This window comes from Psammomys obesus, unplaced genomic scaffold, assembly GCF_907164565.1.
Source record: "Psammomys obesus unplaced genomic scaffold, mPsaObe1.curated_primary_1811, whole genome shotgun sequence".
NCBI classification, from domain to species: Eukaryota; Metazoa; Chordata; class Mammalia; order Rodentia; family Muridae; genus Psammomys; species Psammomys obesus.
The window spans coordinates 1,065,040-1,082,693 of record NW_026596069.1 but is presented as its reverse complement, the minus strand read 5'-3'; the positions used below and the strand labels follow the sequence as shown (position 1 = coordinate 1,082,693).

General features: G+C 49.1%; 2 protein-coding genes across 5 annotated transcripts; one reads left to right on the top strand and one right to left on the bottom strand.

Moving 5' to 3' along the window:
- Positions 1–348: 348 nt before the first annotated feature.
- On the bottom strand, positions 349–9,048 carry Ecscr (endothelial cell surface expressed chemotaxis and apoptosis regulator). Of its 4 annotated transcripts, none has more exons than XM_055625605.1 (10): positions 8,951–9,048; positions 5,390–5,428; positions 4,816–4,875; positions 4,118–4,255; positions 3,681–3,761; positions 2,915–3,028; positions 2,406–2,504; positions 2,168–2,204; positions 1,043–1,139; positions 349–839 (listed from the first exon to the last, which is right to left on the bottom strand). In XM_055625605.1, the coding sequence occupies exons 1-10, from the start codon at positions 9,009–9,011 to the stop codon at positions 801–803; spliced, it is 765 nt and encodes a 254-aa protein (XP_055481580.1). In that variant the 5' UTR covers positions 9,012–9,048; the 3' UTR covers positions 349–800. The 4 variants fall into 4 exon arrangements, with proteins under 4 accessions (XP_055481580.1, XP_055481579.1, XP_055481581.1 ...); XM_055625604.1 differs by having other exon boundaries at positions 2,915–3,025; positions 8,951–9,042; XM_055625606.1 differs by lacking the exon at positions 5,390–5,428.
- A 4,333-nt stretch (positions 9,049–13,381) lies between these two features.
- On the top strand, positions 13,382–17,160 carry Smim33 (small integral membrane protein 33). The gene is made up of 2 exons (XM_055625636.1): positions 13,382–13,462; positions 14,729–17,160. Exons 1-2 carry the CDS (start codon positions 13,454–13,456, stop codon positions 15,125–15,127), a joined length of 408 nt encoding a protein of 135 aa, XP_055481611.1. The 5' UTR covers positions 13,382–13,453; the 3' UTR covers positions 15,128–17,160.
- Positions 17,161–17,654: the final 494 nt, after the last annotated feature.

Below are 17,654 nucleotides of genomic sequence, written 5' to 3'. Positions count from 1 at the left end.
ATATAATATATATAATATATATATAATATATATAATATATAAATATATATAAGTGAGAGAGAGAGATGGTTCAGCAGTTAAGAGCACTTACTGCTCTAAGAGAAGCCCCAAGTTCAATTCCTGGTACCCACAGAATAGCTCACAACCATCTGTAACTCCAGTTCCAGGGGATCCATGCCCTCTTTTAACCTCTGTAGGTTCCTGAATGCACACAATACATATACCTACACACATGGAAGAAAGGAAGAAGGAAGAAAGGAAGGTAGGTAGATGGGAACATAAACCTTAAAAGAAATTGGATTCCAATCAGTAAATAATTTTTAAAGAATTATTTATTTATTATTTACACAGCGTTCTGCTTTCATGTGTGCCTGTACGAGAGAAGACGGCACTAGATCTCATTATAGATGGTCGTGAGCCACCACATGATTGCTGGGAATTGAACTCAAGACCTTTGAAAGAACAGTCGGTGCTCTTAAACTCTGAGCCTGAGGCATCTCTCCAGCCCCAGAAAATAACTTTAATTCGAGCAGACTGGACCAGTCCACCTTATTACTTCCTTAAATGTTGCCCTGTTCACTCCTCATCCTTGTGTTCCTGAGGAGGAGGGAGGCAGGTTGAAAGTCTAGAGTGGCTTCCAAGTGGGAAGGAGTCGCTCTCATGGTAGGTTGCTTCTAGATCGAGAGGAATTTCATGTCCTTTAGAGCTGGGAGCAGACACATAACAAAATAACTTATATGTGATCTGCTGCCTTCGCCCATCTCATCTCTTCTCTTCCTCCTGATCACTGGACAGCTGCATCACATTTGGACCCTGGGCTCAAGGTCACTTTTAAAAATCTGAAAAGCATAGATATAATGAGGAAGGGTGAACTTGCAAAGGGCAAGGTAGGAAGCCAGCAGGGGAGAGCCTGGGTCTTCAGTTGCGACTTTGGCCTTTATGGCTAAGGAACCAGAGCCTGAAAATAGGACTGAGAGGTAGGAGGTGAGGTGATGAGTGGAGACGGGTGAACTCGAGGAAGGAAAAAAAATTTACAATGTACCTTTTCCGCAGAGGTGCAGCCTTTGCTATTATTCGTGTTGATGTTCTTCATGGAGATGAGCGTGATGCTCTCTTTCTCTCCGTTGGCTGTGGAACAGCTGGGATGGGAGGAGTCAGGGTTACAGAGAGGAGAGGACAGAGCAATGGGGAGTGAGGGAACCGTGGGGGCACTCATAATAAAATGAGAATGTGCTCTGAAATCCAAGAGACTTCTATTTAAACCCGGTTTATTTCTGTTCTTTTTCAAGCTGGGTTAGTGGTATACAACTATAAGCCCAGAAGGGTTGGTGGTGTACAACTATAAGCCCAGCACTTGGTAGGGTAGAGGTAGGAAGACAGGGAGCTCAATGTCATCCTCAGCTACACAGTGAGTTCAAAAGCAGCCTGCATTCTGTGAGACCCTCTGTCAACAGAGCAAAACAAGCCAAAGCAAAAACAAAACAAACAAAAAACCTGTTTTTCCTATCTACTAGTTGTTCGCTCTTGACCAAGTTACAATTTGTCATGCTTCAGCTTCCAAAGCATGCTTCATACTTCAGGGGAAACAAGAAAAGAATTGCTGTAGAGATTTGAGGTAATATCACAACTTGTATGCTGTTGTGTATGGTACATGGTACATTTCGGTTTCCTGAGACAGGGTTTTTCTATGTAGCCCTGGCTTTCCTGGAACTCTGAGAACCAGGCTGGCCTCGAACACAGAGATCTGCCTGCCTTTGCCTCCCAACTGCTGGGATTAAAGCCATGTGCCACCACACCAGACTTCAGAGTAGGTTTTCAGTAAGTTTCTTCAGTTTAGAGAGGTGTATCTTATATCAGAATCTACATTTTCATGAAGAAGCAACAGAAGCCAAGCCCTGGTATGGAAGAACCTCACTTCTCTCTGCTCAGCTGAGCCTGCCTGTTTTCCCCAGCTTCACTGAAGACCAGAAGATTGTGGGGCATATGTCTCCAAGTGGTGTGAATGGTTGTGGTATGTAGTGGGGAAGCACAGGTGTGTGTGTGTGTGTGTGTGTGTGTGTGTGTGTGTGTGTAGTGTGTACATAAGGCAGAGGGAGTTGTTTTCTTCTTGGAGTAGAGAGTTTGGGATCAGATAGAAGATTTCTTTCATAAGCTTCTCACCCCTTACCTTTCAGTTAGCCCTGAGCTCCCTGGTTTCTGTGGATCTGTAAAATCCCAAGGGCACAGATTAGAGCCATACGCTACAACTCAGACACCCAGTCTTTCCACTAGAGCCCACCCAGGCCCACCTCCCCACCTCCTCAGTGCCACCTGTGTGCCATTCCTCAGCACAGCTGCCATCAGCCTGAGCCTCTTGCTCGGGCACGCTCAGCAAGGGTCAAGGGAGCCCAGCTCAAGACAATTACCTTCCGAATCCTTGTTCTTCCGACACTTAAACCTCAGACTGACCACACTGACTAGAACAATCACTACAACCACCAGGATGACAATGAAGCTGATAACACCTGAGCAGGGAAGAGATGGGAGAAGAGGGAGGACATTAAGGATGAGTCTAGAGTTCCCTTCCCAGAAGAGTGCTAGTACGTGCGTGCGTGCGTGCGTGCGTGTGTGTCTGTGTGCACGCTCATGTGCACACTATATATTCACTCTGAGAGTAAACTGGACACTGCTTCTCTGGGGAAAATGAGTAGTCTGGTACCCCTAACCATGGTGGACCACTTAGCCCAGCTCCATCCCCCAGAAGAATGTGGAACTCAAGAGAGTCAAGAAGAGCTGGACAGAAGGCCAGCGAATACTTCTTCCCATCAGGGCTTTGCTCATCAGCAAGTCTGCCACAGAATAAACAGATGAAATTTGAACTTCCGTCCTAAGGTGGAATCCCCTCTCCTGCCCCATCCTCCCTGCCAACTCTCACCAAAGGCAGCCACAGTGAGCACTGACTCTGACGTGGGGCTAGGCAGGATGGTCACATCTTCCCTGGTCCACAGGCTGGTGGTTGCTGGACTGGGAGTAGCACTTAGAGATGCTTCTGAAATAAAGTGGGTGTCGGTGCATCAGTGAAGGGGACTGGCAGGAACTGGCAGAGAGAATCGGCTTCTTTCCTGATGCCCTAAGACCCTGCAGAGAGCTAACAGGACTTCTTCCTCCCTACCACTGACTAGACCTCTGAAGCAGAGATTGCAGATCTCACATTTCTACATAGATAGCTCGGCTGGTTATTCACATTGCTGCTTTCGGAGGACTCAAAAAGTTGCTTCCCACCACCATGTGGTGCCCGGAAGAAAGGATGTAAGGCTGCAGAAGCAGGGAAGCCATACTAGACAAAGTAGAGTCATCTACGTCTTGCCAACAGTTGAAGATGGGAAGAAAGAAGACATTGACCTAAAAAGCCAGGGTGCCAGGTAAGGGACATAAGTTTTGGGCTGGCTAAATGGCTCAACAGGTAGAGGTGATTGCCACCAAGGCTGGTGGCCTGAGTTCAATCCCTATGACCTACATGCTGGAAGGATAGAACCAATGTCATGTTTCTCTTCCTTTGCACAAGCCACGTACTTCCGATGTATTTGCTATCCTACTTTCCTTATCTGTACTCACTTCCTGAATAAGCCTGGGGGTGTAAAACATCCAAGGACCAAAAGATGATTTGCAAGAAAGGGTTATAGACATGTCTCACTGCATACCTCCTCTCCTGCTGTTGCCAGTGCTGCTGCTGCTGCTGCTGCTGCTGCTTCTGCTGCTTTCTGGGGTCCCTGTGCCTGCATCTGAAGCAAATGGCCAAGATGTAGGGTCCCCATTCCTCCCATCATACCCTGAGAAGGGTCTTGCCTTTTCCCAACTCTGTATTTGGGAGCCCCCTTCCCATTTCCCTTCCCTGTCCACTCTTTTCTCAGTCCCACATTCAGGATTATATAACCTTCACTGTGATCAGGCCCAACTTCTTTCTGTTTCTACTTCTCCCAAATGCTTTCTTGTAATTTCCCAAGCTTGGGTTACCACTGGTGTAGCTCTAGACTTAAGAACCTCCACTCCAGCACAGAGGCCACCTGACTAAAGGAAGGAACTCATCCAGGCCTGCCTAGGGCCTGTCACCTCCTGCCTGCCTGCCCTGAGTACTCACCAGGTCCCAGTGTGTGCTTCTGTGGCTGGTAGGACATGGAGCCGGGCACAGAAAGGGAGTGATTACCCATGGTGCTTGACCTCGGCGTCACAGGCTGACTGGACACCAAGGAGCCTTGCGAAGCCTTCTGTAGAATTTCTGTGGATTGGGAAGCAGACATCACCTGCTCAGAGCAGCAGCAGAATATGCTCGGGGAGGGTTCCTTACTTCAAAATGTCCTGTCTCTTTTCTTGTGTGTATGGTGCCAGCGATTAAGTCCAGGACTTCTTTTATACTAGACGAGCATCATGCCCCTGACCCAGGGCCTCAGCCTTCCTCCTCATCACTGCCTCGGGTCCCAGAAGGAGCCGTCCTCAGGCTCAGCTCTGACCCTTGGTCTCTGCAGTCTGCTCTGCATGGGATGCATTATAACCGCCTCCCACCCCACAGTCTCCACTTGTTCATCTCACTCCTCCACAGGCACAATTCTTAAGGCCACTGCCTGTTAAAGGGCCCCTGGAGCTGAAGTCGGAAGTGGCTGACATTTGGGTGGGTCCTATGTCACCCACTCCTGCTCCCCTGTTTTGGAATCACCAGCATGAAGCCCTGTTTGCCTGTCCCTTCTGCCACAGGGCTACATTCTCCCGCAGAGGCAAAACTGTGTCCCGTTCCTACTGGGCTCTCCCTGGACACCACTGGCTGTCTCAGCAGCCGAGTACCTGGAGTGACGGTGCTCAGCAGAAACCTTGTGCTACCAGGCTCTGAGGAAGATTTATCTCCTGCAAGGACAGAAGCAGACGGGGAGAGGCGGTAGGGCAGGGCTGCTGATGCCATACCTCTTTGCCCATCTGAGAACCCCCAGGCTCCAAGTAGGTCTGAATGGCTGGGGTGGACATGGGGGGGGTAGAGGTGGGCTTCTCAGCAGCCATCCTTGTTCACTCACCTGAGCTGAGAGAAACTGGCTGGGAGTTCAGACTCCTGAAAAGCCCTAAAACACATCATTTGAGGGGTCTGGTGCCCCTGCCCTTCTGGGCCCTTTTCTTCTTCTCTGAAGCTAGTTTGTTGTTGTTGTTTGGTTGGTTGGTTTTTCTCTTTCCCTCCTCTCCTCTACCTCTGACTATTCATCTCTTCCCTCTTTACGGCATGTTAGACTAGGCCAATTGAGTGAGTCCAGAGACCTATGGCCCAAGCTCCCATCACCTGCAGTCAGTGAAAAAGAGAAACCAGAGCTCCCCCCTCTAATACCTTCCTAAGCTCTTACGCACAAGCGCTGGAGTAGACCCCAACTCTTACCCTGAGAGGTCTGAGTTGTTGTAGCCTGAGAGCTGTAGCCTGTGAGAGAAAGCAAAAACCTTATAGACTATGGCTGGCATGGCAGCACATGCCTTTAATCCTGGTACTTGGGAGGCAGAGGTAGACATAGCTCTTTGGGTTCAAGGCCAGCCTCATCTACATAGTGAGTTCTAGAACAGCCTGGGCTACATAGAGAGACCTTGTCTCAAAAAACAAAACAACAATATAGACTACCTTGGCAACTCTGCCAAGCAGAGCCCATGAGGAAATGTAGGGCTTTTGGCTGTCTAAAACCCCTATGCTAGAAGGCAGGCACACTTGGCAGAGGGTGAAAGGACTCCTCATGCTTCAGAGTCCTAGAGTCTTTTACTGAGTCTTCAATCCTTCATACATATGACACAAGGGTGTGGTTATTTAAAGTATCTGGACAAACACAGAGAAACTTAGGTCTCCATGCCTATACACTACTGGCTCATTTATTTCCTCCTGTGAAGACTGTCATTTTGGCTCCAATTCAAAAGGAAGGGAGGGGAAGGTAAATAACAGAGTCAGGTTTGGGGCTTTCTCTCTCTCTCTCTTCTGTCCTCCCCCACCGGAAGTAGAGGCCTGCACAGGAAACAAGTTCTGAGGTATATCCCGGAGGAGAGGAAGCTATGAAAGGAGCGATTGGTTTACTCTCACAAGCAGAGGCAACTTTAGAAATGATTGTTCTGGGGGGGGTGGGGGTGGAGAGTTGGCTTAGAGGATAAGAGCACTGTCTGCTCTTCCAAAGGTCCTGAGTTCAATTTCCAGCAACCAATGGTGGCTCACAATCATCTATAATGAGATCTGGTTCTCTTCTGGCCTGCAGGTGTACATGCAGGCAGAACACTGTATGATAGATAGATAGATAGATAGATAGATAGATAGATAGATAGATAGATAGATAGATAAGAAAAAGAAATGGTTGTTGTGGGCCAAACCCAGGGAGGAGGAGGTTACCAGCAGTTACTAGTTGTAGCCTTTGTTGGCTATTCTGTGTGTACACATGTGTCTGTGGGCCTCTGTGTAGGTATGTGCATGCTTTCAGTGTGTGTGTGTGGGGGGGGAACCTGGAAGGTCAGGTTATGTGTGCTCACTTTCCACAATGAAATCATTCTTGAAACCTATGAACAATGTGAAAGGAAAACAACATGGGGAAATGGAGCCGCCCATCAGGAGCCGCTCCCTCCATGCAGGCTGGATGAGCTGCTGATCTGACCCTACTGTTCCCTTCGCTTCTCTTCATTAGGGAAGCATCAGACCCAGGCCCCTGAAGAACCAAGGCAGCTGAATTTCACAACCTAGGCTGTGGCAGCCTTCTGCTCTGTTTATTTTCCTTAAGGCCTTACGTTCCTCCATGGAGCTATCATGTGGATAGTGTGGAATTGTTTCCAAGACAATCTTACCCAACCCTGACGTAAATATCTCTCAGATCCCTGCTCCTCTGTGGGTAGAGGTTCCAGAAGGGAGAGACAGAGGTTACAGGAACCCCAAGCTAGGGAGAATCCTTTCTAGGAAGAGAGGAGCCTGGGCTAACCCTTTCCATTCAACACCTCTGAAGACAGTTGCTTCCTGTTCAATCACGTCATATGAATCATCTTGGTTCTGGGAAGATGGGCCATCAGAGCGCACCTGCCTTTCTGAATAGATCTAAAAAATTATCTACACATCTACACGTTTCTGAGGAGTTCCTAGGGCACAAGCATCAAGCCATAAAGGCCTGCGCTCTCTTTGCCTCACTCTTCCCAACCCATCACCTACAGTCTGCTGTGAGTGGAGAAGGGACTTAGGAGTGTGTTTCTGTAGGCCCAGTGCCTCTGACCAGGAGAGGTACAGACACCCAAAGAGCCATGGCCACAAACATTTCTAATTTTCCTTACCTCCACTTCCTAAAGCCTACCTGCTCCACTTCCTTCCATCCTAGCCCATGTCTCCCTCCCCCATCTCCCCACCCCCACCCCCATTTTCCTGTTTTCCTCAGCTGCATAAATAAATGCTTAAAAGCATGGATTTGCAGAGCATGGAGATGTAGTTGGGTGGTGGAGCACTTGCCTAATATGTGTGAGGGAGGCCCTAGGACCAAACCCCAACACCACACACACAAAAAAAAAAAAAAAAGTGGGGAATTTTTGAAGTTCTGGCTTCTCTTATTGTATGAGTTGGACCTGGGTTCTCTGAAGTGTGAGAGATTAGAGGTATAGTTCTATATAAGCTTTAGACTGGATCCTCAGCATCACAACAGACAGACAGACACACACACACAGCCTCATGAATTGTTGAGGGGAAAAGAACATGCACACAAAGCCCACAGCCCCTGACAACCTTGTTTAATCTGTGCTAGACATTTCAAAGTTTGCCCCATTCTCTTGGTTTCTCCAGATCTAAAGACTGGCTGACTCTTCATAGTGAAGCCCCTCTGTTGGCATGAATTTGCTCCAGACAATTCCTCAGCCACCAAAATGAGGCAGACAACGGCTGTGAGCTCGTGGACGGAGACGCTGGGTGAGTTAGGGAGACAGTAGGTTCAAGAGAGTCTAGGGGGCCAATTGGAAGGCCTGCGCATTTGGAAGGCCCGTGGAATTCCTCACCTCCCCCGGACATCAGCCTCTGACTCTCCCCTGTGGGAGTTGATAGGCAGGACGGGTTGGCAGCATTGACTCCAGCCCACGGGCTGGAGAAGTATCTCGCCTTGGCAGGAGGCAACATTGTCTGGAGCACAAACCCTCCCACCTAAGCACCCTGGCCCATCTTTCTGCTGCTCCGATCACAGCCTCAGCCATCCTCCACAAAGGACTGGGTTTGGGGGTGGTGACAAAGGGAAGTTGCTGCCCTGTGAATCAGAGCGTCCTGGACTTCTCATGGTTCCCAGCAATGGCTCCCTAATTAGAGAATCCTGCCTCAAGTCCCCACTCATGACTGCCAGTGATGACCGGGAGGTAGTATTTCGGTCCCCTCACCAGAGGCCATCTCATCTAGCCCCCCTGCTGTGTGTACCCTCCTTGGTAAAGAGGTCTTTGTGTTTAACCAGAAGCCCTCTTGCTATGATTTGAGATTAAAGTCAGCATTCAAAATTCACAGGTTGTAATTCTTCGCAGGTGAGGAGGAAAAAAAAGGTCACCTGTAAAACCCAACGTACAGACCACTTTGTGCTAGAACCTCCCACAGAGTGACCATGGTGCCTGGATTGGTGGAGAGTCCTGACAGGGAAGCCGCAGGCTTCTCCTGCCTGGATACCCCTTAGAAGGAATTTTCCAGGTTCTGTCAGGCATCGATCCAGCCCCTTGCCACCTTTCAGGGGGCCAGACGCTATGGGGGAACCCTAGAAAACATCATAAGGAGCCTAACAATGTGCTAACAATGTGTGTTTTACCAGGGCAGTAATTCCCATCCTCCAAGCCGTTGATCCCTTCATGGAAAGGTTCTGGAATTTCCCTTTCTCAGGCAGAGCCCTGGATGGGAACGTGTGTGTGTGTGTGGGGGGGGGGGGTTGGGCGGGGGGGGGGGGGGGGGTTGCTGGAGAAAGTGGCAAGCGCATCTTACCTTGGAGCAGGAGTAAGCCAAGGATTGCTGAACCCAGCCGAATGGCTCCGTTGGTCCCCATATTAGCTGGGTGTGTAGCCAGCAGGCTCCTCGGTGTATTCTCTGTCCATAATGGAGAAGAGAGAGGGAGTGCTGGGGCGAGGTGGGGGGGGCGGGGGCGGGGACAGGCTCTCCAGGAGCTTCCTGTCAAAGAATAGAAGGAAACAGATTGGGACTTGCTCCAGGGGCCCCAGTTCAGAGAGCAACCCGGCAGCTGAGGATGTAAGCCTGAGCAGCCCAGCTGTGGGCATGAGCTAGGGCCTTTTCGGTCTCTCTGCGCTCTGTGCACAGTGACCAATGGTGGCAGTCTGACCCCAATGCTTCCTTGCTCCCTGAGGGATCCCTCAGGTTGTTCCCTGCAGCACCTGTGTTTCCCCCAAGCTGCTGTTCAAGATGCCTTCTCCTCTCCAAGGACCCAGCTCTAAGCTCGACCCACAAGCTGCCCATGCTCTGTGGACTATGAATTCTCCACATTCCTCTCCCCACTCAGGGCTCTCAGTCCAGACGGGACTTCCAGCATCGTTTAGGGAAAACCTTACAAGCAAGCTTGTTATTCCTAATAGAAAAACAAGAGGTGGGCGGGGCAAAGAGCTCGGTGGGTAAAGAAGTAGCCTTGCGAAGCACAAGAACCTAAATTCCATCCCAACACCGACATAAAACGCGAGGCAACCTGCTGGGCACGGTGGCACACGCCTGTAATCCCAGCACTCAGGGAGGCAGACGCAGGCGGATCTCTGTGAGTTCGAGGCCAGCCTGGTCCAGATAAGCAAGTCCTGGACAATCAAGGCTACACAAAGAAACCCTGTCTCCAAAAAAAAAAAAAAAAAAAAAAAAAAAAAAAGCCAGGCAAAGTGGCTGGTATGTAATCCCAATACAAGGGGAGGCAGAGACATTCGAATTCTGGGTCTCACTGGTCCTCTAGCCTAATTGGGGAGATGGCTCAGTGGGGACCTGGGTTTAAAATCCGAGGACCCACAGAAAACCAAGTGTGGCAGTGCAGTTCTATAGTCCCAATGCTCCTAGGTGACGTGGGAGGCAGAGACAAGAGCATCCTGGGAACTTTCAGCCTGGCAGACGCAGCAGCAAACAACGAAGACTGCCTCTGCCTCAAAGTGGGAGGTAAGCCGACACCAGAGACTATCCTCAAGATCCACCGTGTCACAAGCATGACCATACTCACACGCATGAACACACGCACTCCCACATGAACAGGTAAGGAACACACTTGTGTAGAGTTTACAAGAGGGAAAAAAAAGGATATTCTAGTTTCAGGAGCTGAATAATACATTCCAGGAAGGGGTGACACCCAAACTAATGAGGCCAGATGATTAATTACGGCTTCCCCAGTAAGGGGAGAGGGGCAGCTGCAACGCTGGGTGTGGACATGGAAAAGTGACGGAGAAGCCTGGGGTCACACTTCGCTTCCAGAAAGCCCTCATTTCCTCTCCCAAATTCAGAAGTTAAAGTCTTGATTTGGGAAAGAGTCTGGATTCCCTCTGGCTAAGATCCAAGAGGACCGAAGTGGGAGGCCGAAGATCACCAGAACCTTCCATTGCATGGAGAAATGATCAATAGAGGCCTCTGTAATTTGAGGGTCAGGTCAATAGCCCTGAGCTCAGTGACAGGATATGGGCAGCATGGCTAAGAGAAAAGAAGCCAAAAAGCTAGTAACACTTACTGCTGTAAGTCTCTGGGTGAGGGGGTCTTGTGGGAGTTTACTGGTCTCCACAAGAATAAAGAGAGGCCAGCATCCGTCCAAGACAGGGTGAAGAATGGCTGGTTATGGGCAGCAGCTAGTTCGGACAAAAAATTATCTTGGAAAAACTAGGCCAGGAGGGATAGGGCAACCCTTTAATTCCAGTGTTCAGGAGACTGAGGCAGGAGAATATTGAATTTGAGGTCAGCCTCAAACCACATGATGAAACTGTCCTAAACAAAACACAATAACTGGTCATGGTGGTGTATGCATACATTCTAGCACTCAGGGGATGGGGACAGGCAGAGTGGGAGCAGAAGGTGGTCTTAGCTGCAGAGTGAGTTTGAGACCAACCTAATTTACATGAGACAACAAAAACAAGTAAGTTAATTAAAAACAAAAAACAAAAAACAGAGAGGAGGAGTCGGGTATAGTGGAGCACGCCTTTAATCCCAGCACTAGGGAGACAGAGGCAGGTCGATCTCTGACTTCGACCAGCCGGGTCTACAGAGTGAGTTCCAGGACAGCCAGAACAGGGCTACATGGAGAAACCCTGTCTCAAACAAAAATAAAAACCAAAACCAAACCAAACCAAAACAACCCAGAGAGAAAATACTGCTTTTCAGCAAGTCGTGATGGTGTATGCCTTTGATCCTAGCACTCAGGAGGCAGAGGCAGGTGGATTGCTATGAGTTTGAGGGCAGCCAAGGCTACACAGAAAAACCCTGTCTTGAAAAACCAAAAAGAAAAAAAAAAGTATGGTGAGATAGGGATTTTATACATATAATCTATATTATACATATATATATATATAACATACTTTGAAACTTATATATTTTGGGTGTGTACTGGGAGGAGGTGTGTGTATGTGTGTGTGTGTGTGTGTGTGTGTGTTTCAGAGGATAATTTGTATGAGTCAAGTCTTTCCTTCTACCACGTAGACCCCGGAGACCTGGAAACTCAGGTGCCTTTGCCAGATGAGCCATCTTGTCAGGCTGGATTTCTAGTTTACTGGTAACATTTTAGGACAAATCTTTATAGTAAAGTGTAGAATTCTTTTAGAATTTGGCTAGCACGTTTTGTGGCTTATAGCAGAAAAATCCCCACCTACCCCCACTACCTCCACATTACAAAAAAAAAAAGAAAAGAAAAGAAAAAAGCCTGCAGTCATAGATATACCAGCTACCCTCATCCGATTTTTATTTATCTGTACAATGTATAAAGCCTTGCACTGGCTGCACACCATGGCCTGAACCAATGATCTCAGCTCTCTGGAGACAGAGGCAGGAGGATAACAAGCTCCAGATAAGCCAGATCTATGCAGTAAGACCCTATCTCAAAGGAGAGGGAGGGCCTGGCTACACTATGTTCTGTGTGTACATACAATGATAATGTGCCAATTAAAAATAGGGGAGGAAACAAGGAATGTTGGCACATGCCTTTAATCCCAGCATGAAGGAAGCAGAGGCAGGTGCATCCCTGTGATTTCAAGGGCAGCCTGGTCTACAGAGCAAGTTCCAGGACAGTCAGAGCTACACAGCAAAACACTGTCTTGAAAAACAAACACACACACACACACACACAAACAAACAAACAGAAAAATAGGGTCTGGGAGATGAGTCAGTGGCTTAGGGCACTTGTCCTTCTTGCTGAGAACTGAGGTTCCATTCCCAGCACCTACATGATGGCTCACCACCATCTGTAACCCCAGTTCCAGGGGACTGGATGCCCATAATCTCCTCAGGCACCAGACATACATGCAGGCAAGATACTTAATGCATAAAAATGAATAAGTCTATATAAAATAGTACTTCCCTTGATGCATAATATTTAAATAAATAAATAAATAATAGAAATTTATGGATTTGCCAGGCATTGGTGGTGTGTGTGCCTTTAATCCAAGTACTAGGGAAGCAGAGGTAAGCACATCTCTGTGACTCTGAGGCCAGCCTGGTCTACATAGCTAGTTCTAAGACAGCCAGGGCTACACAGAAGGACTTCATCAATAACAATAATAATATTAAGTGACCTGAGTTTGATCCTCAGAATAAACATAATGGTGGATAGAAAGAATCAGCTCCACAAAGTTGTCCTTTGACCTCCACACACCTGCATGGCACAAGTGACCACCTACACATCATGCCTATATACATACCCATTCACAAAATTAAAAATAATTTTTTAAGTTAAAATGACGTTAGTTTAGAAAATTAATTTAGTTCTTAACATTTTAGAAACCAGTGTGGTAAAGCAAAGACGAATGGACAGAGCTGTTGGGCTATAGAGATGTAGAGGCATTACATTCAATAGGTTATGTAGTGTATGTGATCCATACTTCGCAGCGCTTAAGCTGTTACATATAACAAAAAAAGAGCAAAGGACCTTAGCTTCAGGAAATGGGAGGGAGGAGGGAGGAGGAGAACGGACAGGTCCTGGGGAAGGTGGAGGTGCCCCACACGTGTCGAGTTTAGAATCTGCTGGAGAAGAAGTGGGCAGGGCAACTTGGGCTCCGAAGCTGCGGGAGGTATGAAAGGAAGTGCCTAGGAGGATGGAGGCACTCTCAGAGCTGAAGGCTGGCCCACAGCAGCCTAGCTGTTCCCGGAAGTACAAGTGCGGGGAAAGAACAGTGAGGGTGTGTACAGAGGGTGTGTGCCCAGGAGCCCCGCAGACGTGGCAGCTCTGGGTAGGGGCTGAACTAGGGCAGTGAGCTCTCTTCCTTTGCCCAGCTGGTATCCAGTCCCAAGAGAACTCTGCTCCAGCCCCGGACAATGCACCAGGTAGACTTGTTCACCCCTTCCTGCCAGGCTGGCCTGACTCTCTCGAGGGGCTTCAGACCCTTCCCAACCTAAGCTTCCTTCTCCCTTTTTACACCCAGAAGTCACTCTGGGGGCCTAGGTGGGGACCCCGTGACAGCCCCCCACCCCAACATACACATGCAAGCACGCATGCATGAACACATGCCCCAGCTCCGCCCTGCATAGGTAGCACTGAGACAGAATCTGGGGACAGTGTGACTAAGGGCCTAAAGGAAATACTTTCATCTTATCAGCCTCTCTTGGCTCCAACTACCTTCCACAGAGTGGGCCAGGCTGAGGGCTCCGAGTGGGGGGGGGGGCGCCCAACTCCCAGGGGACTATAGAATGATGGCTGGAGGGAGGGAGGCCACCTCACTAACTCTGAGCCTGCCTTCCCCACTGAGATCCCTCATCCCCACTCAGCAGCTAGCAGGGTAGGGACATTCTAACGACTTGGTTATGTCCTCTAATACCCTGGCCAGGGTAGACTGGGGCAGGATCTCTTCAACCCACCCTGGGCACAGGCAGGAATCTACACCAGACACCAGCCCTATTTTGCCTCTAGAACTTGGCCTCAAGACCTGGGGGTAGGGAGCATACTTATAAGATGAAGTATGGGCATACATAGCACTTCACACCAGATTTCTGGGGTTCATGTCCCTCTTTCTATCCCCTGCTTTCCAGTGACTTAGAGGCAGGGAGCCTCTGAGAACAGACAATGACTCCCCTTTTCCAGAACATCTCAAAGCAGCAGCTGCTTGCTGCCCACTGCTCAGGATGTGAGGCAGCAGCCCAGAGAGTACTCAGATTTCCAGTGCAGCACAGGATCGATCTGGGACTCTTGCTGGAGACTTGGGAAGAGGTAGCAATGAGAAAAGACTTTGGGGACAAACTGTTTTATGCCAGGCTGTAATAAAGCTCCTCTCTTTGGCCCTTTCTGAGTGACTTTAACTCCCTATCTTCCCAGAGGTTTTGTTTATTTGTTTTTCTTTTGCTGTCTCCATCTTCATTTCTGTCTCTGTCTATCTCTCTCTTCTCCCCACCCCCACAGCTCCCACTGTCCTTGTCTTTTAGTGTATCCTTATGAATGTATTTAAACCTCCTCTCTCTCTTCCTCCCTGCTCTCTACTGCTGTCTCTGGGGTTTTCTTCTCTCAGATCCCTCTCTCTTTTTTTTTTTTTTTTTTTTTTTTTTTGGTATGTTCATGCCCATATCAATTTCTCTCTGTCATCTCTCCTCTTCCCCCAGGATGGCCACTATCCTCAGTCTTCTCCACTTGTGAACGGTTCCTTGGGTTCCTTGGGACAAGAGCCTCAGAGGCAGCCCGAAGAGATGCTAGGTGAGGTCAGGGAACTGCCTCGAGGGGACGGGCTGCCACTACTCACTGTCATCGTCGCTGCCTTTGTCCTACTAGCAATCTGCATCGTGCTAGCAGTTCACTTTGGGCCTACATTCCGTCAGGGTCATGCCACCCTCCTCACAGAGCCACCAGCCCTGAAACCAGAGGACGGCATTTGCCTCACCCACTGGCGGCTGCTAGGCCTACAGGACAGTCACAGGGAAACCCAGCAGGGACTTCCTATTCCTCACTCTGGCCCTGCCCTAGATGGGCACAGGGCCAGCACTGATGAAGTCACGTATCTGTAGGAAGGTGATTTGGAGTTAACGTGGCTGGTCTCAGAACAAGAAACTGGGCTGAAAAACGAATTGGAGCCTGGGTGTGGGAGCTACAGACGGCCTCTGGACCCAGCTGGAGCTGTCCTCAGATATTTAGCAAGAAAGCTTCCTGGTGACTGTGAAAAGCCATTTGAGGACCTTGCCTAGAGACATGGTGCCAAGGCCCCCCACCCTGGGCACCTCCAGATCCTCCTCGGAATTCCTGTTTCCTGCTTGTACCTCTCTGATCTCCATCCTTCTTGGAGTAAAGTGAAGATCCCATCCATGAAGAAGGAATGCCAGAGCTCTACAGAGAAGGCCTTCACACACCGCGGACCCAGGGAGAGCTAAGGCAAGGAGCTGTGGGGTGTCTTCTCTGAGGCCCAGGTTGCTCGGAAAGGAGCCACCTCTGTTGTCTTTTCGCCTCTGGAGGGCACCTCTGGCTGCTAGGCTTTGGCCTTGTTGATAACCTCCAAAGCCCCTGGACTTCCTAACCTCCACTTAGAGCTTCAAGGGCTCTGAGTGTCCCTGAGCACTCAAGCCCCATCTTGACATCCTAGGAAGTTTGAGGGTTCTTCTTACCTCTTACTTTCTGTGTGAGGGTGGGCCTGTTGGAACACGCCTAAAATGTAGTACAAATTATTTCCAGATCCAGAACTTTCCAGCCAGTGGGAAAACAGGAAAAGAAAAGGAATGTCATGGAACTTGTTTGGGGAAGGAGGGAGCACAAGGGGTCCATCCTTGCAAGGAAAGGGCACAGTTCAGCCTGTGGTCAGGAGAACAAAGCTGGGCTCCCTGGCGACTCTCTAGAAAGTACACCTTTCTCTGGTACCTCAGAGGCCCATTCACACGCAGTCAAAGACATACAGACACAAACCATGTAAACTGGGCTTGGTGATACAGCCTTGAAAGCTTAGCACTTGAGAGACGGAGGCAGGAAAATCAGAAGTTCGGGGTTATCCTCAATGATACAGCAGGTCTGAGGGCCTAGATTACATGACACCCTTGTTATTGAGGGAGAGGCAGTCAGGAGACCTGACCCCAGGCTTATGAGATGGGTGAGCGGATCTTGTCCCTCACCCGCTACAGCACCTGGGAGAGTGGGCCCTGCACCTCACCTGAGCAGCACAGTAGAGTAGGCCCTGGTGGAGGGGGCACAGGTGAGCCTGCCCAGTCAGCATGAGTGTGGGAGAACTGGCCCCCACCACTCTCTGTAAGGTGTAAGGTGGAGTGGGCACAGGAGTGATGCCCTCCCCTCCTTGCCCCTTGCCACCTACGGTACTCAGGGGACCTAGCCCTGACGTCATGAGAGCAGGAGGTCTATCTTTACACTTCACTGGCCCTGATGTTGAAGGCAGGGCATGAGAGCAGGAGAGCTGGCCCAGCCCCTTGCCAGCTGCAGCATTGGGAGACTGGGCCCCATGCCTTGACTGGCAGCACAGTGGAGTTGGCTCTGGAGGCATAGCTGTGGATAAGCCAGCTTGAGGGCATGACACCAGAGCTGACCCAGCCTCCTGCCAATGGTGGCCTAGCCAGAGGAATGCTGAAAAGCTCACCTTAGTGGTGTGGATAAGGAAGAGCCAGTGAGCTCACCAGCTCAACTACCACCCAGGCCCAGATCCAGGGCTTGAGTTGGCCCACCCCAAAATCTACATCATTTGTGAACTGTTAGGGCATGTGAAAAGGACAGTCCTACTGATCCAAAGCCGCAGTATCTCCATGACACAGGGCAACAACAGGATAACTGGGAGGAGTCCCTGTGAAAATCCAATATTGATGGCATCACAGAAGCCAGAGACCTCGAACCAGACCAATGACTCATTGCAACAAACATTTGTAAGTGAAGAGGTGTGGACAGAGGAGTATATTATGGAACACACTACAGTTTCCACAATGAGATGTTTTCTGTTTTGGGGGGGGAGGTTGCAAGGGCAGAAGGCAAATACGAGGTGACAGAAAGATGAGTGGGACTGGGTGCATGATGTGAAATTCACAAAGAATCAATAAAAGTTTTTGTTTTTTGTTTTTTGTTTTTTTTTTTTTTTAAAAAAAGAATGAAAGAAAGAAAGGAGAGGGTTTGGTTATGCTGGTGCATGCCTTTAATTCCAGCATTCAAGAAGCAGATCCATCTTTGAATTCAAAACCAATTGGTCTTATATAGTGAGTTCTAGGCTAGCATGGGCTACATAGTAAGGCTCCTTTTCTGTTTGGTTGGTTTTTTTTTTTTTTTTTGTTTTTCAAGACAGGATTTGCCTGTTTTAGTCCTGGCTGTCCTAAAACTCACTCTGTAGACCAGGCTGGCCTCAAACTTACAGAGATTTGCCTACCTCTGCCTCCTTAGTGTAAAATTCTTCCTTCCTTCCTTTTTTTTTTTAAGATTGTGTTTATTTATTTTGAATGCTCTTTCTGCATGTACACCCGTATCCCAGAAGAGGGAGTAGAGGGTATAGAGGGTATAGATGGTTGTAAACCACCATTTGGTTGCTGGGAATTGAACTCAGGACTTCTGGAAGAACAG

What these genes read in the sequence shown, in the direction of transcription:
- Ecscr (XM_055625605.1), bottom strand. Translation starts at nt 9,011, where the DNA reads ATGGGGACCAACGGAGCCATTCGGCTGGGTTCAGCAATCCTTGGCTTA. An exon ending in GAAGCACACACTGGGACCTG is followed by an intron (nt 3,762 to 4,117) that starts GTGAGTACTCAG and finishes CATTTGCTTCAG; the next exon opens with ATGCAGGCACAGGGACCCCA. An exon ending in GCTGCACCTCTGCGGAAAAG is followed by an intron (nt 840 to 1,042) that starts GTACATTGTAAA and finishes TATGCTTTTCAG; the next exon opens with ATTTTTAAAAGTGACCTTGA.